Source organism: Nicotiana tomentosiformis, chromosome 11, assembly GCF_000390325.3.
Source record: "Nicotiana tomentosiformis chromosome 11, ASM39032v3, whole genome shotgun sequence".
Taxonomy (NCBI): Eukaryota; Viridiplantae; Streptophyta; class Magnoliopsida; order Solanales; family Solanaceae; genus Nicotiana; species Nicotiana tomentosiformis.
Genome location: NC_090822.1, coordinates 59167290 through 59192458, shown reverse-complemented (window position 1 = coordinate 59192458; position 25169 = coordinate 59167290). Strand labels below are relative to the sequence as shown.

Here is a 25169-nt window from a genome sequence, read left to right as displayed (position 1 = left end):
CCAGCCCCCCCGGGCCCATGTCTCGAAATCCGACAAAAGTCACAAAACTCAAAATTCCATTCACTCACGAGTCTAACCATATCAAAATTACCCAAATTCGATAACAAAATCCCATTCAAAACCTCAAAAATCTAATTCAAGAATTGTTCCTCTTTTTCCCTAGTTTTCCACCGCAAATCACAAATTAGATGGTGGAATTAAAGGCATAATCATAGGATTGACCAAAATTGGATAGGAATCACTTACCCCAAACACCCACGCAAAAATATCTCCAAATATCTCCTTCTATCGAGCTCCCACTTCAATTTTATGATATGAACTCGAAACCCTCGTTTCTAATCTTTTAAATCTGCCTAGATGCACCTTCATCGCGAACGCGACCACAGCTTCACGAACGCAAAGCTTTACCAACCTCACCCTTTCGCGAATGCGACCCCTGCCCCGCGAACGCGTAGACCAAGGGCCTGGTGTCCCCAACTATCTCAACATCTCTTCGCGAACGCGACACCTCACCCGCGTTCGCGATGCACACACAGCCATACCTTCGCATTCGTGTCCCACTATTTGCGAACGCGTAGAACAAAACCTTCCCCGCTCAAAACACCCTTCCTAGCTTACAAACACCCTTCACGAACGCGAGTCTCCTCTCGCGAACGCATAAGAGGAAACCAACAGAAATACACCAGCAGTTATCAGCCAACAACCAAAGTCCAAAAATGATCCACTAACCCTCTGAAACTCACCCGAGGCCTCCGGGACCTCCACCAAACATATCATCAAGTCCCAAAACACAATACGAACTTAGTCGAATCCTCAAACCACCTCAAACAACATCAAAAACACGGATTCAGGCCTAATGAACTTTGAAATTTCCAAATTTTACAAACGACACCGAAAACTATTAAATCACATTCGATTGACCTTAAATTTTGCACACAAGTCACATTTGGCATTACGGACCTACTCCAACATCCGGAATCGGCATCCGACCCCGATATCAAAAAGTCCACTACCGGTCAAACTTTCCAAAATTCCAACTTTCGCCATTTCAATCCTAATTCTACTCTCGACCCTCAAATCACAATCCGGACACGCTCCAGAATCACCCAACGGATCTATCGGAGCTATCAAAATTCAAATCCGAGGTTGTTTATATATAAGTCGATATCCGATTGACTTTTCTAACTTAAGCTTTCAATCAAGAGACTAAGTGTCTCAATTCACCCTGAATTCACTCTGGACCCGAACCAACTAACACGATAAGTCATATAATAGCTATAAAGCACAAAAGAAGAAGAAAATGGGGGAACATGGCTACAACTCTCGAAACGACCGGCCGGGTCGTTACATCCTCCCCCTCTTAAACAAACGTTCGTCCTCGAACGAGTCTAGAAACATACATGGAGTCTGAAATAGGCATGGATATCTGCTCCGCATCTCCCACTCGGTCTCCCAAGTAGCCTCCTCCACGGACTGACCTCTCCTTCACTGAAGCTATATCTTTTGACCTCAACTTTCGAACCTGCCGATCCAAAATGGCCTCCGGCTCCACATCATAAGTCAAATCACCATCCAACTAGACCGTACTGAAATCCAAAACATGAGACGGATCGCCGATATACTTTCGGAGCATAGAAACATAAAATACTGGATGCACACTCGACAAGCTAGGTGGCAGGTCAAGCTTGTAAGCTACCTCCCTAATCCTTTGAAGTACCTCAAAAGGCCCAATAAACCGAGGGCTCAACTTGCCCTTTTTCCCGAACCTCATAGCGCCCTTCATGGGTGAAACCTTCAGCAGAACCTTCTCCCCAACCCTATAAGACAATCACAGGCCTTCTTGTCGGCATAGCTTTTCTGTCTGGATTGCGCCGTGCGAAGCCGCTCCTGAACCAAGTATGTACCCAAAAGTCTAGCCTCACCGGGCTCAAACCAACCCACCAGAGATCTACACCGCCTCCCATACAAAGCCTCATACATGGCCATCTGGATGCTCGACTGATAACTGTTATTATAAGCAAACTCCGCGAGTGACAGAAACTTGTCACACCCCAAACTCGAGGAGCGCGACCGTCGCTCAACCGAGTAAACCCGGCTGGGCAAGCATATTAGATTTCATTCTACCCAAACTGTCTATGGAGCCTCTAAGTACAATAGAAGAGTAATATGTAAATGCCGGCAATAAGGCCCCGGCTATACCTCAAAACACAGTACATGAGAAACAAAAGATACATGACCCCGAAATGAAGTGGGGCTCACCAAATCAGCTGAAAAGAGTGTACTGCTATCACTGATCAATGCCGCCTGCTGTGGAACCACCTGCATCCATTAAAGATGAAGCGCCTCCGGCAAAAGGGACGTTAGTACTGTCGAATAGTACTAGTATGTAAAGCTAAAAGTCCTCTTTCAAAATAGAATGACCATCTAAGAAAAGACAACACATAGAAATGGCAAGTCACAATCAACAATATCCAAATGTCCATTTAAAACATAAAAATTTTCACAATACGAACTTTATATACAATTTTTGGTTGGAAGATCATTAGCACAGATATGCCACCGTCTGTGTTAGCACGGTGTCCGATCATGCCCGATCGGCTAGGCCATCTTCCAACAAACGATGTGGTTTGATGAGTAAGGAGAAAGAAAGTTGTTGCCAAGCGTAGTACCACCATGTGCGCAACATGGAGTCCGATCTCCACCGGATCAGCTTGGCCGCATTCTCACATATGTCGTGTGGGTTGACTTTTCCAATCCACAATTATTACCAGTTTTTTTCCAGTTAAGGGGAATAATATCATAATTTCACCAATATTTCAATTTCATCCCAAATAAGGAGAATAATCACAATCCACCCCTACACCGGCACATGTAGTTTCAGGTGTGGGCCTTATGACCCACCCTTCCTCGGTTTTGCTAATGATACTCCCAAAAACATTTTTATTATTTGATTTGTACACGAAGGTAACATAAATATAATTGTACTCACCTCAACCTCTTTCATATTGTATAAATTCTCATTAGTATTTCCAGTCACTCACAACAACAATATTTCCTTGGCTCATTTGTCCATTCACAAGAATCTTTATTCCTTGCACGATGACCCTATTTTATATCCCACACTTTCACCTCTTTCAAATTCAAAGATCACCATCAAATATCAACATATAGAATATTTCAGCAATCATATACCTCAAATTCATTAGTAATGGAAACTTTAAACATAAAATGTTTCTTCCCAAAGAATGGGGCATACAGACCATCAGTAGGAAGACACATCAAAATCATAAACAATCAATACACCATTTATTCTTGCAATACTCTTTCCCAGAAATGACAATATACAATCTCAACACCTGAGTATGTAAGAACTCAAGCTACACTGGATATATTTATAAAGCAAAGCATTAGTTAAAACATCCACTTATGGGCATGAATTGAGTTCAAAAAAGCTTTTAGGCAATTCTATTTTCGAAATCATTTTTAAACAATTGAGTCGAGGCTCATTTCATATTCTTTATCGCATCCTCTCATTTCAATTGCACTACTAGCCACAATCATAACTTAAATTCTTGGCACGTTGGCCACACTCTATATCCTCAATTCACTTATTTCATTTTCAAGTATCTTTATAGATTATCAACAACAAGATATTTTCAATCAAGACTTTAGGTACGCATATGAGCAATTTAGAGTCTTAAGTACATCGAGTTTTTCTCACCCAATTGGTATACTAGTTTTCATTTAAAACACGACTCAAAATCTTAACATTTTAATACGCAAACCATACTTTGAACATATATCTTTCGACATAAGGCTCATTCGGAATAGCCAAGTTTATAGGAGATAACCCGGAATATAGAAATTAGAAATCTTGAGTCAACCATACTTGAACTTATGGGAACATTATGGAATTCGATTCTAAGAGAGAAAGTTTAGCCAACATACCTCAAATTCATCCCTTAAGGATACTACAAAGATCCACTACACTAAGCAACATCAATCTACAATAACAACATCCAATGGAACCAATATTAGTAACAAATTCCATAGTTTAGGCCATTTAGGCATTTTATCAAACACCTAGTAGGCATGAATCTCTACATCTCTTACCCATAGAATTAGTTCATCCAACTACTACCATTTACCAACAATTTATCCCACCATCATTCTTAAACAATTCATAACTTCCAACTTCACATACATGACCATCCATCCACACCCAACCAACAAAATTCCATCAAATAATCACCTTTCAATCTCTACAATGTATATGTATTTAAATTGGGAACTTATGGCTTCCAATCACCATACCATAAGTTTCAATACATAATTCATACTCACATTCCCATAATATATCCATACATGTAAGTCTAAGGGTGTAAAATCACCTTTTGGAAGAAATCTTGCAAAACCGTCCTTTGATTTCTTGAAGATCTAAGGATTTTATGGAAGATTGAGTTAGTTCTAGAGTGGAATTGATGGAATGAAATACCAAATTAGTAGGGATTATTCACCCTGAAGATGGGGGGAGTTGGAGGTCTTGAGAGAGTGGAGGAAAACCCCAAAGTTCGGCCAAGCAAAATGAGGTAAAATGAACCCCGAATGAGTATATAGCGTTTCGGGCGCCACAGGTGGCATGGGGCACTGTATGTGGCACTGGTTCCAATAGCTGAAAGAAATCCCAGCGCCAGGGATGGCGCCCCGCTCTGCCCTGGGCGCTGGCGACGGAAAATTATTTTTCTAACATGGGAATGGGTATAACTCTCTCATACAATGTCCGAATTCGATGATTCTTTTTGCTATGACTCCATAATTTCAATACGGATCTAATGCTTCAATCAAAACTGAATTTTGAGCTCATTTGATTATTGTGATACCACTTATACTCGAAGAAGCGACGTAGAAATATCCTAGAAATATCCAAATTACATTCTGGGCATACGCCCGAGTCCAAAATCACCATCCGGACCTAACGGAATCATCAAAACTTCGATTCGAGGTCGAATACAAAAGAAAACTCAAAATTGGTCATAATACATCATATTATTCTACTTAAGACTTCAAATAATTGAAAGGAGCGTAAATGTTCAAAACGACAAGTAGGGTCGCTACAGTTCCAACACACCTTAAACATATATTTTCATTTTGAAATGATGTGGTTCTATCCCATGGGTCTCCTTTAATACTAGAATACGTTATTCCTGAATATCGTTGTCGCACTTTAAAATATTAAATCATTAGGAAATTTTAACGGGGCCTTACAAATTCATTTGCTAAATTTTATAGGGTTTTACACTTAAATACTTCAAAATTTTCCGGGGTGTTACATTCTCCCCCGCTTAGGATCGTTCGTCCTCGAATGAGGGTCAAAATCCATCATTAGCATTCAATGTTGCCCAACTGTTAGTTCACATACACCAGGAGTTTCAAAATTTAGCTAACTCCCTAAATTTCTAAAACTTTCGCGAGAGTCTCCCCTGTAACTGGGCCTATCCACCTATTAGATTAACACCAAAACAACTCCTAACAACACATCCACAATCCAATAAAGCGCCCCAATGCATATATCAATAACACTAATCTCAACATTACAAGCACTGCATTATAAAAATAATATTTGGACAGGAACTGCACATTTTTAAATCATAACACCTAGAAAGTACCTTTCAAATCACAATCATTTGACTATACGCTCGAGTGAGAATATTTTATTTCCTTAACACTTTTGGCCCTCAAGGTGGCCTTCTCGACTTACAAACTTCGCCATTACACCTTAACGTAGGAAATCCCAACTTCCAGTATCATCTAACAAGGATGACAATTAGGTACCTCTCATAAGTTAACTATCCATTAACTTCTCCTTCACTAACCTTCACCGAAACAATATACAAAGGATTTCAAATTATCTCCTTAGACATAGACACATGAAATACCGGGTACACAGAGGACAATAATAGGGAAACATCATACTCATAGTTTGGATTGTTTCCTTCAATATTCCATAAGGCCAAATGTGACTACACATACTTTACCTTCCTTAACAATTCACATAACATCCTCATGGAGAAAATATTGAGAATAACCCATTCACTTTATTCAACTGTAAATCCCTACATCGAACACACAAACTAAACCTTTGGCGACCTTATGCTATTACTCTAAGATGTGCTAGCTTGAATACTACCATAAAACTTCCTATCTAATATATTTGACCACAGGATGATGCTTCTTCTTTGACTTGTTTGAACCTTTAATCCCCATAGTTTACTATAAATATGAACAACGAGGTTTGAGATTGGCTAGAATTATTCAAGAATCTATCAATGTGCTGAGCACGGCATTTCAGGAGGTTATATCCTAAGATACATGAAGGTCACTACCAATAGCGCTGAAATGGTGATTCGTTGTGGTGACATCATTGGTTCAACAAACGAGTCATAGAGTTGCCTAGTAGGCATTGATAATGTGGGAACTATGTACATGATCCTGAGGTGTAACAGAAGTGAGTCATTTTAGATATGTGACATATATGAGGCATAATCGGAAGGATGAAAACATTAGCGCCAGTTATTCTTGGAAGGTTATGAGTCATGAAAAGGACAACAACAATTGTTTCATTCCTTATGTGCCTTGTTTGGAAATAGTAGGCCTCAAAGAGAGATGGTCAAGTATGTGACACCAGTCACCTCTTGGAATGTAGGAAAAATCAGTGTAACTCGAAATGAGAATATTTTGGCACCCCGAATGTGATATGGGTTTCAAAATGCATGAAATTTCATACGCTCTTAACATTAACTGACACAGGGAATCTATGCCACAAGCCCATGAGGATGAAAAAGAATTTGAACATTTGTGAGATTATTATCATTCTGACAGCTTAACCCTTCACAATAGTCGATCCTATATGAGAGGACTAGAGATACAACAAACTTCTCTTATAAATTAATACGCTCTCATGTTACTAGACAGTGAAAAGGATTCATGATAATTTACACAAAGTAACAAAGTGATTGTTCAAACCATATGAGCCACATACACCGGAGATAAAAAGAGTGGCTCAAGAAGGATCTCAACACTAGGCTTCTTTACATTAGATTTGATACCACATAGGTAAACTTTATGACTGTGCATGCATAAGGACAAGCGAGCAGATGTTATCAATTTGAATCAAAAGGTTCTGTAAGAAATTCATCAGGTATAGTCTCTTGTTGATAATTTAGGAAAGCAACTGGGAAGTATTAATCCTAGAGTTATAACTCAATTCAAGGACATAATTATAGAGCTCAATTCCTCAAGAGGTTGTAAATAAGAGAATTTGTGATAGAGTGGCTTCACGAATAATGCGTCTCGTTTAGAAAGTAAGTACATGCAATGTTTTGTGATTCAACATCTTGTTAAGACCGTGTTTATGAATGCTCTTCAATATGGATGTTCATATACAACAAGGAAAATAATGCGGTGTTCATAATGATGTACTAAGGAATGACTTACTTGATGACTTTTGATAGACAGGGCAGTACCTTAATTGATGCTCCTCTACTCCACATCCAAAACATACATTAGTACTATAGTGACATACCCCCGAATGATATCTCCTACACTTCATACAACGAGGATGAGGTCCGTTATACTGACTCACCCCACCGACCTGATATTTACCCTTTTTGCATACATCAAAAACATTCCCCCTATCCTTCCTCCAAGCCTTCATGGCAGCAGTAACAATCCCTATACCAGTTTGTTATGTGGGCCATTGGAATTTCCCAATCCTGCCATCCCTAACACACTCTTGAGCATACTCAAAACACGACACAAAATGTTCCCACCCGCATATCGGGTAGACCGGGATGGGTGTAACCAACCTAAGGGAATTTGTTCTTCTTGTGCCCCCTCCTTCCACAACCATAACATATTTCAAGAATCATCCAACATAAACCCGAGTGGCTAAACCTGAGTGGCTCTTCTTTCATATCAAACATTCCGGCTTATTGATGCCAATAATCCTCTTTCATTTCATAGGTGCTCTCACCACATAATATGGTGGCGTGTAGATATTAAAAACTTTCCCTAGCAATTGGTTCTTTCATCCCCCCCTCGATGTCTCGAACCCGTAGGTTACTCATATGGAAAATGAGACATGACGAGGAATTTAGCTTCCTATCTTGAGCTCTATCGCATGATCTGGAGTATCAAAGAAGTGTGAAATTTCTAAATGTCCATGTTGCCTCCTTATTATAGATGTGGCTGACAACACACCAATAAGAAGGACTCTACTAGACACGGCTCTGAGACATCCTAGGACACTTTAAAACCTTAGGCTCTGATATCAAGTTTGTCATGTCCCAAACTCGAGGAGCGCGACCGGCGCTCAACCGAGTAAACCCGGCTAACCAAGCCTGTTAGATTTCATTCTACCCAAACTCATTCATGAAATAAGAGGAGATGTACTTCATTAATCAAACACTGAGAAGATTTTATTAACAACCCCAATTTCCCAATTCCATTATTCAAAAGAGATTAATTTACAATTTCCAAAATATTACAAGTTAACAATTATAATGAAAAACATGTTTGCGAAATACCAGCATTTCTACTTCAATTTCCCACATCAAAAACCACCCACAACCTGTCTATGGAGCCTCTAAGTACAATAGAAGAGTAATATGGAAATGCCGGTAACAAGGCCCCGGCTATACCTCAAAACACAGTATATGAGAAACAAAAGATACATGACCCCGAAATGAGGTGGGCCTCACCAAATCAGCTGAAAAGAGTGTACTGCTATCACTGATCAATGCCGCCTACTGTAGAACCACCTGCATCCATTAAAGATGCAGCACCCCCGGAAAAAGGGACGTTAGTACTGCCGAATAGTACTAGTATGTAAAGCTAAAAGTCCTCTTTCAAAATAGAATGACCATGTAAGAAAAGATAACACATAGAAACGGCAAGTCACAATCAACAATATCCAAATGTCCATTTAAAACATAAAAATTTTCAAAATACGAACTTTATATACAATTTTTGGTTGGGAGATCATTAGCACCGATATGCCACCGTCTGTGTTAGCACGGAGTCCGATCACGCCCGATCAGCTAGGCCATCTTCCCACGAATGATGTGGTTTGATGAGTGATGCGAAAGAAAGTTGTTACCAAGAGTAGTATCACCATGTGCATAATATGGAGTCCGATCTCCACCCGATCAGCTAGGCCGCCTTCCCACATATGTCGTGTGGGTTGACTTTTCCAATCCACAATTATTACCAGTTTCATCCCAATTAAGGGGAATAATATCACAATTTCACTAATATTTCAATTTCATCACAAATAAGGGGAATAATCACAATCTACCCCTACACCGGCACATGTAGTTTCAGGTGTGGGCCTTATGACCCACCCTTCCTCGGTTTTGCTAATGATACTCCCAAAAACATTTTTATTATTTGATTTGTACACGAAGGTAACATAAATATAATTGTACTCACCTCAACCTCTTTCATATTGTATAAATTCTCATTAGTATTTCCAGTCACTCACAACAACAATATTTCCTTGGCTCATTTGTCCATTCACAAGAATCTTTATTCCTTGCACGATGACCCTATTTTATATCCCACACTTTCACCTCTTTCAAATTCAAAGATCACCATCAAATATCAATATATAGAATATTTCAGCAATCATATACCTCAAATTCATTAGTAATGGAAACTTTAAACATAAAATGTTTCTTCCCAAAGAATGGGGCATACAGACCATCAGTAGGAAGACACATCAAAATCATAAACAATCAATACACCATTTATTCTTGCAATACTCTTTCCCAGAAATGACAATATACAATCTCAACACCTGAGTATGTAAGAACTCAAGCTACACTGGATATATTTATAAAGCAAAGCATTAGTTAAAACATCCACTTATGGGCATGAATTGAGTTCAAAAAAGCTTTTAGGCAATTCTATTTTCGAAATTATTTTTAAACAATTGAGTCGAGGCTCATTTCATATTCTTTATCGCATCCTCTCATTTCAATTGCACTACTAGCCACAATCATAACTTAAATTCTTGGCATGTTGGCCACACTCTATATCCTCAATTCATTTATTTCATTTTCAAGTATCTTTATAGATTATAAACAACAAGATATTTTCAATCAAGACTTTAGGTACGCATATGAGCAATTTAGAGTCTTAAGTACATCGAGTTTTTCTCACCCAATTGGTATACTAGTTTTCATTTAAAACACGACTCAAAATCTTAATATTTTAATACGCAAACCATACTTTGAACATATATCTTTCGACATAAGGCTCATTCGGAATAGCCAAGTTTATAGGAGATAACCCGGAATATAGAAATTAGAAATCTTGAGTCAACCATACTTGAACTTACGGGAACATTATGGAATTCGATTCTAAGAGAGAAAGTTTAGCCAACATACCTCAAATTCGTCCCTTAAGGATACTACAAAGATCCACTACACTAAGCAACTTCAATCTACAATAACAACATCCAACGGAACCAATATTAGTAACAAATTCCATAGTTTAGGCCATTTAGGCATTTTATCAAACACCTAGTAGGCATGAATCTCTACATCTCTTACCCATAGAATTAGTTCATCCAACTACTACCATTTACCAACAATTTATCCCACCATCATTCTTAAACAATTCATAACTTCCAACTTCACATACATGACCATCCATCCACACCCAACCAACAAAATTCCATCAAATAATCACCTTTCAATCTCTACAATGTATATGTATTTAAATTGGGAACTTATGGCTTCCAATCACCATACCATAAGTTCCAATACATAATTCATACTCACATTCCCATAATATATCTATACATGTAAGTCTAAGGGTGTAGAATCACCTTTTGGATGAAATCTTGCAAAACCCTCCTTTGATTTCTTGAAGATCTAAGGATTTTATGGAAGATTGAGTTAGTTCTAGAGTGGAATTGATGGAATGAAACATCAAATTAGTAGGGATTATTCACCCCGAAGATGGGGGGAGTTGGAGGTCTTGAGAGAGTGGAGGAAAACCCCAAAGTTCGGCCAAGAAAAATGAGGTAAAATGAACCCCGAATGAGTATATAGCATTTCGGGCTGGCGCTGGTTCCAGTAGCTGAAAGAAATCCCAGCGCCAGGGATAGCGCCCCGCGCTGCCCTGGGCGCTGGCGACGAAAAATTATTTTTCTGACACGAGAATGGGCATAACTCTCTCATACGAAGTCCGAATTCAACGATTCTTTTTGCTATGGCTCCGTAATTTCAATACGGATCTAATGCTTCAATTAAAACTGAATTTAGAGCTCATTTATTTATTGTGATACCACTTATACTCGAAGAAGAGACGTCGAAACATCCTAGAAATATCCAAATTAAATTCCGGGCATATGCCCGAGTCCAAAATCACCATCCGGACCTAATAGAATCATCAAAACTCCGATTCAAGGTCGAATACAAAAGAAAACTCAAACTTATTTATAATACATCATATTAAGCTACTCAAGATTTCAAATAATTGAAAGAAGCTTAAATGTTCAAAACGACAAGTAGAATCGCTACCGTTCCAACACACCTTAATTATATATTTTCATTTTGAAATGATGTGGTTCTATCTCATGGGTCTCCTTTAATACTATAATATGTTATTCCCGAATACCGTTGTCGCACTTTAAAATATTGAATCATTAGGAAATTTTAACGGGGCCTTACAAATTCATTTGCAAAATTTTATGGGGTTTTACACTTAAGTACTTCGAAATTTTCCGGGTTGTTAATTTACCAAAAAGTCTAGCCTCACCGGGCTCAAACCAACCCACCGGAGATCTACACCGCCTTCCATACAAAGCCTCATACTGGGCCATCTGGATACTCGACTGATAACTGTTGTTGTAAGCAAACTCCGCGAGTGGCAGAAACTGATCTCAAGAACCCCCAAAATCAATGACACAAGCACGTAGCATGTCCTCCAATATCTGAATAGTGCACTCGGACTGTCCGTCCGTCTGTGTCACGACCCAAACCGATGGGCCGCGACGAGTGCACGAGTCCTACCTATCAAACACCCATAAGCATGCGTATAAGATGTAAACATGAATAACATCTGCTGATTTGCGAGAATAACATGCATGAGAGAAATCTGCCCAAAAGACATATGTACATTTACGTGCAAAATACGTAGGGCGAGCAGACAAGGCTTCTATAGACAACTATATACCCAAAACTGAAAGCCGGCAAGGCCACATACTATCCAACTATATATATTGTCTACATATTTCTATTAGAATATACAACTGTACAAGGATAGGACTGGGCCATGTCGTACCCATATATGTATACAAGCATATCGTACCAAAATCAAAAGTAGCTAAGGATCAAATGGAGCACGCCAACTCTCGCTGATCAAGGATCCTAAGAAGGGGGACCGTCAGCTTGTCTACTTGTACCTGCGGACATGAAACGCAGGCCTTGGGAAATAGGGCATCAGTACGAATAATGTACTGAGTATGTAAGGCATAAAAATCAGTACATAACAGACGTAGATGAAACATGGAATAAAGAATTCCGATTGTAAGTCTAAATCACTTTGTAAATCCTGAAACATTTATAATGTACTGCACGTGCGTATAAATATCCTGTCATGCATAGGTATAGGTGTACATAACATCATCAAGCCTCTGAGGGCATCCCATCATATCATCTCGGCTACTGTGGGAAAAATTATCCACATATACCAGCTGATCTGGGGTTGGTGCGTATATAACGCCGTAACATTTTCCCATATCCCATATACATATGAGTAAGTATATATATATATATATATATATATATATATATATATATATATATATATATATATATATATATATACGCATATATAACGCCATATGGTCATGGGTCAATGTGCATGTATAAATGAATAAAATACAAAAAAATATGTTAATATGATCAATATACCTTTCGGACAAACTTTATCAACTACGTATTTTCTGAGACCCATGAACAGAAGATGTGATAATAAGATACATGGGAATTCAAGAACATAGGCACCTCTAATACTCCTATGAATGAGTCATTTATGAAAGTTATGTATTTTGCTTGTTTCATTTGTATCATTTGGATCATGCCAAGTATATATATATATATATATATATATATATATATATATGTATCTATACGCATATATAACGCCATATGGTCATGAGTCAATGTGCATGTATAAATGAATGAAATACAAAAAAATATGTTAATATGATCAATATACCTTTCGGACAAACTTTATCAACTACGTATTTTCTGAGACCCATGAACAGAAGATGTGATAATAAGATACATGGGAATTCAAGAACATAGGCACTTCTAATACTCCTATGAATAGAGTCATTTATGAAAGTTATGTATTTTGCTTGTTTCATTTGTATCATTTGGATCATGCCAAAAAGAAAGAAGAGATAGCTATAACATGATCCTCTAGACAATCCTTCTAACACACGCTAATCGCGACGAAACACGTAACAACGAGATCAAAATAGGAAACAATTCGTATGAAATACCCGAAGCAATAACGTTGCTATGCAAAGATAATCTTGGCTGAATCTTTTCCTTAAGAACTTAGCAATAACGTTGCTATTTGGAAAATCATCTTTGTTGAACTCTTTCTTAAGAGTTAAGAAATAACATTACTGTGTAAGGAATCTTGGCTGAAACTCTTAGAAAGAACGTTACTTTCCTTGAAATCCTTGCTTAAGAGATTATAAATGTTATCCTTACTTTTAGGTAGGCCCCACATAATTAAGCTTGGTGTCACATAACTTTTCCAAGTGTGACACCTTTAAGTCTCTTTCAATAGACATAAATTGGGGGATGGAGGTGCTGCCACGTTGGGGAGGGTTTAAGCTTATCCCAAGTTTATTAATTAATTACTCACTAATTTTAATTAACTTGTTAATTCCCCCATTAACCAATAATTCTCATAATTAAGAATTATCTAAAATTACTTAAAATACTACTCACTTTTAATACACTTCACGTACCCTATTATCGTGGTCATGGGGTACCTTGTATGACACTAGTCCATCAATACCGGGTATTATATCTCGGACCGTATTTTATCCCAAATCGACAACCTTCAACGAAACTCATTTTCTTTGTTTCGTTTACCCTTTATCCTTCACGGCACTTACTTATCGCTTCTTATAAGTAGCATAAATGCGTATAACCTCAAGATAATCTCATCGCCGAGTCTACGTCGATTAACTTATGACGAAACCTTTACATACAAAATGCGGGATATAACATCTTTCCCCCCTTAGAAACATTCGTCCTCGAATGTCTAACTCCCCGGGATCTATATAAACTTTGGTAGAGTCGCCTTTGTAACAATACTATGACCAACTCTTCCTATAGAAACTCAATAATTTAACGCCACATAGGACAATAATCATCAATAATGACAATGGCCTCACACGACCAATGACAACAATTGACACAACAATCCATACACGTAACTTAAGGTTGTAATGTCTCAGTCGGACCCTTCTCTAGAAGAGGAAATAAGTGAGGATATATAGACTTCATGTCTTCTTCGGCCTCCCAAGTCATTTCTTCCACATTGCTGTTTCTCCAAAGTACTTTCACCGAAGCTACGTCTTTAGTTCTCAATCTCCGAACTTGTCTGTCTAATATAGCAATGGGAGATTATTCATATGATAGCTGCTCTGTGACCTGAACGTCGTCAACTGACACAATTCTGGAAAGATTTCCGATACATTTATGGAGCATAGACACACGAAAGACTGGATGTACAGACTCCAAGTCCGAAGGCAAGTCTAACTCATATGCTACCTGGCCTACCTTGCGTATGATCCTATATAGTCCAATGTACCGAGGGTTAAGTTTTCCTTTCTTACCGAACCTCATAACACCTTTCATCGGTGATACCTTTAGGAATACCATGTCGTCAATCTGAAACTCCAAGTCTCGCCGTCGATTATCCGCATAAGACTTCTGACTGCTTTGAGCTGCTAATAGCGTTTCCTGTATAAGCTTAATTTTCTTGATTGCCTGTTGTACCAATTCTGGTCCTACTAACGTAGTTTCCCCAACATCGAACCACCCTATAGGCGACCTACACTTTCGCCCATAAAGAGCTTCGTATGGAGCCATCTGAATACTTGAATGGTAGCTATTATTATATGCGAAATCAATAAGCGACAGATGATCATCCCAGCTACCCCTGAAGTCTATCACACAAGCCCGTAACATATCCTCAAGTGTCTGAATAGTACGCTCAGCCTGTCCGTCTGTCTAGGGATGAAATGCTGTACTAAGACTTACCTGAGTCCCAATCCTTTTTGGAAGGACCTCCAGAAGTTAGCTGTAAATTGAGCTCCTCTATCCGAGATAATAGATATAGGGACACCATACAATCGTACTATCTCCTTAATATAAAGCCTTGCATAATCCTCTAGGGAATATGTAGTCCTAACGGGCATAAAATGGGCTGATTTTGTAAGCCTATCAACAATCACCCATATAGAATCGAACTTACGCTGGGTATGAGGTAATCCTACGATGAAATCCATATTGATTACTTCCCATTTCCAAGTCAGAATCTCCATAGCTTGCAATAACCCACCGGTTTATTGATGCTCAATCTTGACCTGCTAACAATTAGGGCACTGAACAACAAACTCTTCTATATCCTTTTTCATTCCGTCCCACCAATATACTTCCCTGATATCATGATACATCTTTGTCGCTCCTGGATGGATAGAATAATGAGAATAATGAGTTTCTCCCATAACCTGTCGACGCAGCCATGCAACATTTGGGACACATAATCGTCCTCGATATCTGAGGACCCCATCTTCTGTAATCTCAAATGGTGTCTTCTCCTTCCGAGGGGTCGTATCCCTATAATGAACTAACATCGGATCCTCGTACTGGCATTCCTTCACTTTAGTTACTAAAGAGGATGTTGCCTTGTCCTAAATAATAATTCTGGTATCACCTGAATCCAATAATCGAACTCCAAAACTGGCTAGCTGATGAATCTCATGGGCTATTCCCCTCTTCTCTAGCTGTAAATATGACAGGCTACCCATAGATCTACGGCTGAGGGCGTCAGCTACTACGTTCGCCTTCCCCGGATGGTATAAAATATCAACGTCATAATCTTTAAGTAGCTCCAACCATCTCCTTTGACGTAAATTCAATTCCTTTTGCTTGAAGATATACTGGAGGCTCTTATGATCCGTATAGATATAAACATGAATGCCATACAATTAGTGCCTCCATATCTTTAGTGCATGAATCACTGCGGCTAATCCTAAATCGTGGGTCGGGTAATTCTTCTCGTGATTTCTTAGTTGTCAAGAAGCATAAGCTACAACCTTACCATGCTGCATCTGTATACAACCCAATCCAACGCCTGAAGCGTCACAATAGATATCATAACCATCGGTCCCTTCTGGGAGCGTTAGAACCGGTGCTGAAGTTAATCTGTCCTTCAATGCCTGAAAACTCTGTTTGCAAGCATCAGTCCACTGAAACTTTGCTCCCTTCTGAGTCAACTTTGTCAAAGGTGCTGAAAGGGAAGAAAATCCCTCTACAAATCTCCTGTATTAACCTGCCAAACCGAGAAAGCTACGAACCTCCGTCGGTGTCGTGGGTCTAGGCCAAGTCTTTATTTCCTCAATCGTTTGTGTATAAACCCAGATACCTTCACCCAAAATGATATGCCTAAGGAAAGCTACAGAGTTCAACCAGAAGTGACATTTAGAGAATTTTGCATACAACTTCCCTTTTTGTAGAACTCTGAGCACAGTACGAAATGATCTGCATGCTCAGCCTCTGAACGAGAATATACCAATATATCGTCAATAAATACAATTACGAACAGATCTAAAAAGGGTCTGAACATAAGGTTCATCAAATTCATGAATACTGCTGGGTCATTGGTCAAACCGAACGACATAACACGAAACTCAAAGTGCCCGTATCTGGTCATGAATGCTGTTTTTGGAATATCTTTCTCCTTAACCCTTACTTGATGGTAACCGGACCTCAAATCTATTTTTGAGAAACACTTGGCACCTTGCAACTGATCAAATAAATCATCAATCCTCGGGAGCGGGTACTTATTCTGATCGTCACCTTATTCAACTGTCTATAATCAATACACATCCGTAAGGAACCATCTTTCTTCCTCACAAATAACATAGGTGCTCCCCACGGTGATGTACTAGGTCTGATAAAGCCTTTTTCAAGCAAGTCCTTTAGTTGTTCCTTCAACTCTTTCAGCTCTGCGGGGGCCATTCTATAGGGAGGAATATATATTGGGTGCGTATGTGGTAGTAGGTCAATAGCAAACTCAATTTCTCGCTCTGGAGGAAGACCCGGTATTACCTTTCCACTCCAAAACAGGCTCCCCTGGAAATTGAAATCGGACTATCTTTGATCTACAATCAACGTTGGCATGACAAGAAGCCAACCAATCCGTACCCATTATAAAATCAAATTCTACCATATCTAACTCAATTAGGTCCACTACTGTAGATCGACTATGAACTACTATTATACAACCTCTATATACTCCCTTAGCTATCACTGAGTCCCCAACAGGTGTAGACACCTCAAAAGGTTTAACCAATTCAGGTTTTATTCCAAACTTACTAGCAACCAACGGAGTAACATATGATAAGGTGGAACCTGGGTCAATCAGTGCATATACATCATATGAGGAGACTGATAATATACCTGTAACAACATCAGGCGATGACTCCTGATCCTGTTGTCCTTCTAACGCATAAATACGGTTCTGAGGACCGCTCGAACTAGATGCTCTGCCTCTGCCTCTACCACGACCCATTGGTGATTGTGAACCTTGCCCAGGGGGGCATACTGATGATGACGAACCAGCTACAGATCCCGCTGGCTGAGCTATGCTTGTATCACCTCTCGTCAGACAATCCCTCATAACGTGGCCTGGATAACCACAAGTATAACAAACACCCAACCCTATACGACACTGCCCGGCATGCTGCTTACCACAATGGCCACATCGTAGCAAGGGAGGCCTTATCTGACTTGACTCACCCCTATACTGAGAACTTGAGGCCCTGGAATTCTGACCAGGCCTTGAATTTGAGAAACGATCATATCTCTTACCACCCAACTGAGGGGGTGCGCTATCTGATAGCTGGGCTGGATGCCTCAGGTATTGTTGTCTCTGACCGCCTCAAAATTCACCAGAAGGACCCGAAGACCTCGCTCTCTTATTCTAGGCCCTTTCATGCTCACGATCAGCTCTCTACTTTTGCTTATGCTCCTCTACAACCTGAGCGTATGCATGAACACGAGAAATATCCATGTCTGGCTGAAGTGAGACCGACATACAATTATTAAGCAAGTGCGGCTCTAACCCCATCACGAACCGGTGAACCCGATCCTCCATCTTAGATACGATAGTGGGAGAATACCTAGCCAACGAATCAAACTGAAAACTGTACTTTCGAACACACATGTTACCCTGCCAAAGGGTCAAGAACCTATTAACTCTGGCCAATCTAAACTCTGGTAGAAGATAATGATGAAGAAAAGCCTCTGTAAACTCCGTCCATACTACTGGAGGGGCATCCTCACGTCTGGACAACTCCCAATACTCGTACCAATTAACTGCAACATCCTAAAGTCTATAGGAAGCTAGCTCAACTGACTCAGTCGCAGTGGCCTTCATTACCCTCAAAGTCCTCTGCATTCTATCGATAAATACCTGAGGGTCTTCGTTTGGATCTACCCCAGTGAATACCGGAGGGTCCAAATTAATGAAATCATGAACCCTCGCACTGACGGACCTATCTGCATGACCAATTCCTACCTCCTGACGCCGAGCCTGTACGGCTACTAATCGAGTTAATAGCTGAATAGTATCTCTCATCTCCTAACCCGGTGCATCTGGCTGAGGAGCTGGACGTACAGGGGTGGGCGTTGGAGCTGGTGCCCCTCGGAGCTCATCTGGAGAGGGCGGGGTATGTGAACACTGAGATGTAATCTCACTATGAGACTCTCCCCGTGCCCTGCTAACTCGTGGCACTCGACTAGTAGTCTCACTAACCACAGACTTTCCCTTCTGGGCGACTGTAGTCTTCGGAGGCATTGCTGAAAATGTAACATATCGTTAAGAACATGAATTGTTATATCGCACGATCTAAGATAAGAACAGATGACAACATCCTATATGTCCTGTAGCCTCCTGTCTATAAGTGTGGTTCACAACACACCCATAAACAAGACTCTACTAGACACGGTCTGTAGACAACCCTAGGACAAAACTGCTCTGATACCACTTTTGTCACGACCCAAACCGATGGGCCGCGATGAGTACCCGAGTCCTACCTGTCGAACACCCCTGAGCATGCGTATAAAATGTAAACATGAATAATATCTGCTGAATTACGAGAATAACATGTATGAGGGAAATTTGCCCAAAAGACATATATACATATACGTGCAGAATATGTAGGGCGAGCCGACAAGGATGCTATAGACAACTATATACCCAAAACTGGAAGCCGGCAAGGCCACATACTATCCAACTATACATACTGTCTGTAGACCTCTATTAGAATATACAACTATACAAGGACGGGACTGGGCTACATCATACCCATATATGTATACAAGCATATCATACTAAAATCAAAAGCAACTCCAGTACGAATAGGGCTCCTAAGAAGGGGGACCGTCAACTTGTCTACCTGCACCTGCGGGCATGAAACGCAGGCCCCGGGAAATAGGGCATCAGTACGAATAATGTACCGAGTATGTAAGGCATAAAAATTAGTACATAACAGACATACATGAAACATGGAATAAAGAATTCCGACTGTAAGTCTAAATCACTTTGTAAATCCTGAAACATTTATAATGTCATGTACGTGCGTATAAATGTCGTGTCATGCATAGGTATAGGTGTACATAACATCATCAAGCCTCTGAGGTCATTCCATCATATCATCTCGGCTATTGTGGGCAAAATCATCCACATAAACCAGCTGATCAGGTGGTGGCGCGTATATAACGCTGTAACTTTTTCCCATATCCCATATACATATAAGTACATATATATATATATACGCATATATAACGCCATTTGGTCATGGGTTAATGTGCATGTATAAATGAATAAAATACATAAAAATATGTTAATATGATCAATATACCTTTCAGACAAACTTTATCAACTACGTATTTTCTGAGACCCATGAACATAAGATGAAATAATAAGATACATGGGAATTCAAGAACATAGGCACCTCTAATACTCCTATGAATAGAGTCATTTATGAAAGTTGCGTATTTTGCTCGTTTCATTTGTATCATGCCAAAAAGAAAGAAGGGATAGCCTTAACATACCTGAGCCGATCCTCTAGACAATCCGTCTAACACACGCTAATCGCGATGAAACACATAACAACGAGATCGAAATAGGGAACAATTCGTATGAAATACCCGAAGCAATAACGTTGCTATGCAAAGATAATCTTGGCTGAAGCTTTTCCTTAAGAACTTAGCAATAACGTTGCTATTTGGAAAATCATCTTTGTTGAACTCTTTCTTAAGAGATAAGAAATAACATTACTGTGTAAGGAATCTTGGCTGAAACTCTTAGAAAGAACGTTACTTTCCTTGAAATCTTTTCTTAAGAGATTATAAATGTTATCCTTACTTTTAGGTAGGCCCCACATAATTAAGCTTGGTGTCACATAACTTTTCCAAGTGTGACACCTTTAAGTCTCTTTCAATAGTCATAAATTGGGAAAGGGGGGGTGCTGCCACGTTGGGGAGGGGTTAAGCTTATCCCAAGTTTATTAATTAATTATCCACTAATTTTAATTAACTTGTTAATTCTCCCAATAACCAATAATCCTCATAGTTAAGAATTATCTCAAATTATTTAAAATACTACTCACTTTTAATACACTTTACGTACCCTACTATCGTGGTCATGGGGTACCTTGTATGGCACCAGTCCATAAATATCGGGTATTATGGCTCGGACCGTATTTTATCCCAAATCGACACCCTTCAACAAAACTCATTTTCTTTGATTCGTTTACCCTTTATCCTTCACGGCACTTACTTATCGCTTATTATAAGTAGCATAAATGCGTATAACCTCAAGATAATCTCATCCCCGAGTCTACGTCGATTAAATTATGATGAAACCTTTATATATAAATGTGGGATATAACAGTCTGAGGGTGAAATGTTGTGATCAACTCAACCTGGGTGCCCAACTCTCGCTGCACGGCTCTCCAAAACTGCGATGTAAGCTGCGTGCCTCTATCTGAAATGATGGAAACTGGTACACCGTGAAGGCGAACAATCTCTCGGATGTAAATCTCAGCCAACCGCTCCGAAGAATAGGTAGTATCAACTGGAATGAAGTGCGCAAACTTGGTCAGCTGATCCACAATCACCCAAATAGTATCAAACTTCCTCGAAGTCCGTGGGAGTCCAACTACAAAATCCATAGTGATCCGCTGTCACTTCCACTCTGGAATCTCTAACCTCTGAAGCAATCCACCCGGTCTCTGATGCTCATACTTCACCTGCTGACAGTTAAGGCACTGAGCTACAAACCCTACTACATCCTTCTTCATTCTCCTCCACCAATAGTGCTATCTCAAGTCCTGATACATCTTCGTGACACCCGAATGAATGGAATACCGTGAACTGTGGGCCTCCTCAAGAATCAACTCACGTAGCCCATCCGCATTGGGCACACAAATCCGACCCTACATCCTCTATACCCCATCATCTCCAATAGTCACATCTCTGGCATCACTGTGCTGAACCATGTCCTTAAGGACAAGCAAATGGGGATCATCATACTGGCGCTCTCTGATGCGATCATATAAGGAAGACCGAGAAACCATACAAGCTAGAACCCGACTGGGCTCCGAAATATCCAATCTCATGAACTGGTTGGCCAAAGCCTGAATATCGACTGCAAGAGGTCTCTCCCCAACGGGAATGAATGCAAGACTACCCATACTCACCGCCTTTCTACTCAAGGCATCGGCCACCACATTGGCCTTCCTGGGATGATACAGAATGGTGATTTCATAGTCTTTTAGCATCTCCAACCATATCTGCTGTCTCCAATTTAGATCCTTTTGTTTGAACAAGTGTTGGAGACTCCGATGAGTCATAAACACCTCACAAGACACACCGTAGAGATAATACCTCCAAATCTTCAATGCATGAATGATGGCAGCTAACTCCAAATCATGAATATGGTAGTTTTTCTCATGAGGCTTCAACTGGAGCGAAGCATAAGCAATCACTCTACCCCCCTGTATAAGAGCCTGAAGTTGATGGTAAAACTAGAACTGGATTTGTGGTCAAGGCAGTCTTGAGCTTCTGAAAGCTCTCCTCACACTCATCCGACCACCTGAAAGGAGCAACCTTTTGGGTCAATTTGGTCAAGGGCGATGCAATAGACGAGAAGCCCTCCACGAAGCGACGATAATAACCTACCAAGCCAAGAAAGCTTCGAATCTCTATAGCTGAGGATGGCCTGGGCCAACTCTGAACCGCCTCTATCTTCTTCGGATCCACCTGAATACCCTCACTGGACAATACGTGTCCCAAGAATGCCACTGAACTGAGCCAAAACTCACACTTGGAGAACTTGGCATAAAGCTTCTCCTCCCTCAGCCACTGTAACACAATTTGCAGATGCTGGGCATGCTCCTCCTGGCTACGAGAGTACACCAGGATGTCATCAATGAACACTATGACAAATGAGTCGAGATAAGGCTAAAACACACTGTTCATCAGATGCATGAACGCTGCTGGGGTGTTGGTCAGCCCAAAAGACATCACAGGGAACTCATAATGACCATAACGGGTCCTGAAGGCTGTCTTTAGAATATTCGAGTCCCGAATCTTCAACTGGTGATACCCAGACCTCAAATCAATCTTGGAGAACACCCTCGCTCCCTGAAGATGGTCGAACAAATCATCAATACACGACAAAGGATACTTGTTATTGATTGTAACATTGTTCAACTGCCTGTAATCAATGCACATTCTCATAGTACCATCCTTATTCTTCACAAACAACACCGGTGCACCCCAAGGTGACACACTAAGCCTAATAAAACCCTTATCAAGGAGTTCCTGAAGCTGCTCCTTCAATTCCTTCAACTCAGCTAGTGCCATGCGATATGGTGGAATAGAAATGGGCTAAGTGCCCGGCACCAAGTCAATACCAAAGTCAATATCCTTGTCGGGCGGCATGCCCGACAGTTCTGCAGGAAACACATCCGGAAATTTCCGCGCCACCGGAACAGAATCAATAGTAGGAGCTTCAGCACTAACATCCCTCACAAAGGCCAAATAAGATAAACAACCCTTCCCAACCATCCACTGGGCCTTCAAATAAGAAATCACTCTACTGGGAACATAGTCTAGAGAACCTCTCAACTCAATCCTCGGCAACCCCGGCATCGCAAACGTCACAGTCTTAGCATGACAGTCCAAAATAGCATGACATGGAGACAACCAATCCATAACCAATATCACATCAAAATCAACCATACTAAGCAGCAAGAGATCAACTCTGGTCTCCAATCCCCCAATAGTCACTACATACGATGGATACACATGGTCCATAATAATAGTATCGCCCACCGGCGTCGATACATGAACAGATGAAGCTAAAGACTCACGGGGCATATCCAGATAATGAGAAAAATACGATGATACATATGAATAAGTGGAACCAGGGTCAAATAATACAGAAGCATCTTTGTGACATACTGAGACAATACATGTGATCACTGTGTCTAAAGCAATAGCAACTGGTCTGGCAGGAATATCATAGAATCGGGCCTGACCGCCACTTGATCGGCCTCTCCCTCTAGGGCGAACCCTAATTGGCTGAGCTCCACCCCGAGCTAGTTGAGCGGGCGGTGAAGTAAAGGGAGCTGAAGTCGTAGGCTGACTCCTCTACTGAGCTGGACCTCCCGTAAGGTGGGAACAATACCTCTTGATGTGACCCATATCTCCACACTCGAAACAACCCCTCCCTGCGAATGGCGGTGGGGACTGGAAAGAGCCCAAAGCACCAGGATACCCGCTAGAAGAATCCGATGCCGATGAGCCCTGAACTGAAGGTGCATGTGATGAACTCTGAGCTGGTAGGGCACTGAGAGATGACTGACCATGATGATAACTATATGAACCATGGCTGGATGATGCACCATAGTGAACTGGATGACCCGTCTGAGCATGCCTATAAGGTCGACCCCTACCACGGTAAAACTGACCTCCTAAAGGAACACCGCTGAAATCACCTGATCCACTAGGCCTCTTAGCCTCCCTCTCACCCCGCTCCTGACTGCGGACCATCTCTATCTGCCAAGCAATGTCGACAACCTCATCAAAAATAGCACCAGATACCCTCCCCCTAGTCATAAGCAACCCCAACTGATATGTGAGGCCATCGAAGAACCTCCGAATCCTCTTCCTATCAGTGGGAACTAGCCAAACTGCATGACGAGCCAGCTCAAAAAACCTCATCTCGTACTGCGTCATAGACATGCCATCCTAACGAAGCTACTCAGACTATCTACGCAGCTCCTCTCTGCGAGACTGTGGCACGAACTTCTCCAAGAAGAGAATAGAGAACTCATGCCATGTAAGTGGTGCTGCACCGACCGGTCTGCGCCTCTCATAAGCCTCCCACCATCTGAAGGCAGCCCCAGAAAACTGAAAAGTAGTGAATGAGACCCCACTAGTCTCCAGAATACCCGTTGTCCGCAGCATCCGCTCGCACCTATCCATAAAACCCTGAGCATCCTCTAACTCAACAACACTAAATGATGGAGGTCGAAGCCTCCCAAACCACTCAAGCCTTCTCTACTCATCATATGCCATAACGGGAACTACTGGTGCCTGAGCAGTTGCAGCCGGCTGGGCTAGAAATGCCCCCAGTATCTGGAGTCCCTACACTACCTGATTTGGAGTACGGGCAACAGGGGCATGAGTACCTCCCCCGTCCTGAGAAGTGGCAGGTGCGGCCTGAGCCGAAACCACCTGAGCAAGGCGAGTGCAAACTGTTAATAT

At 40.8% G+C, this 25169-nt stretch overlaps 1 protein-coding gene across 1 annotated transcript; it reads right to left on the bottom strand.

The window, feature by feature from the left end:
* Positions 1-15691: 15691 nt before the first annotated feature.
* Positions 15692-24623, bottom strand: LOC138901518 (uncharacterized). Its single transcript, XM_070189290.1, has 4 exons — positions 24371-24623; positions 17787-18014; positions 16421-16614; positions 15692-16015 (listed from the first exon to the last, which is right to left on the bottom strand). The coding sequence occupies exons 1-4, from the start codon at positions 24621-24623 to the stop codon at positions 15692-15694; spliced, it is 999 nt and encodes a 332-aa protein (XP_070045391.1).
* Between the last annotated feature and the right edge of the window lie 546 nt (positions 24624-25169).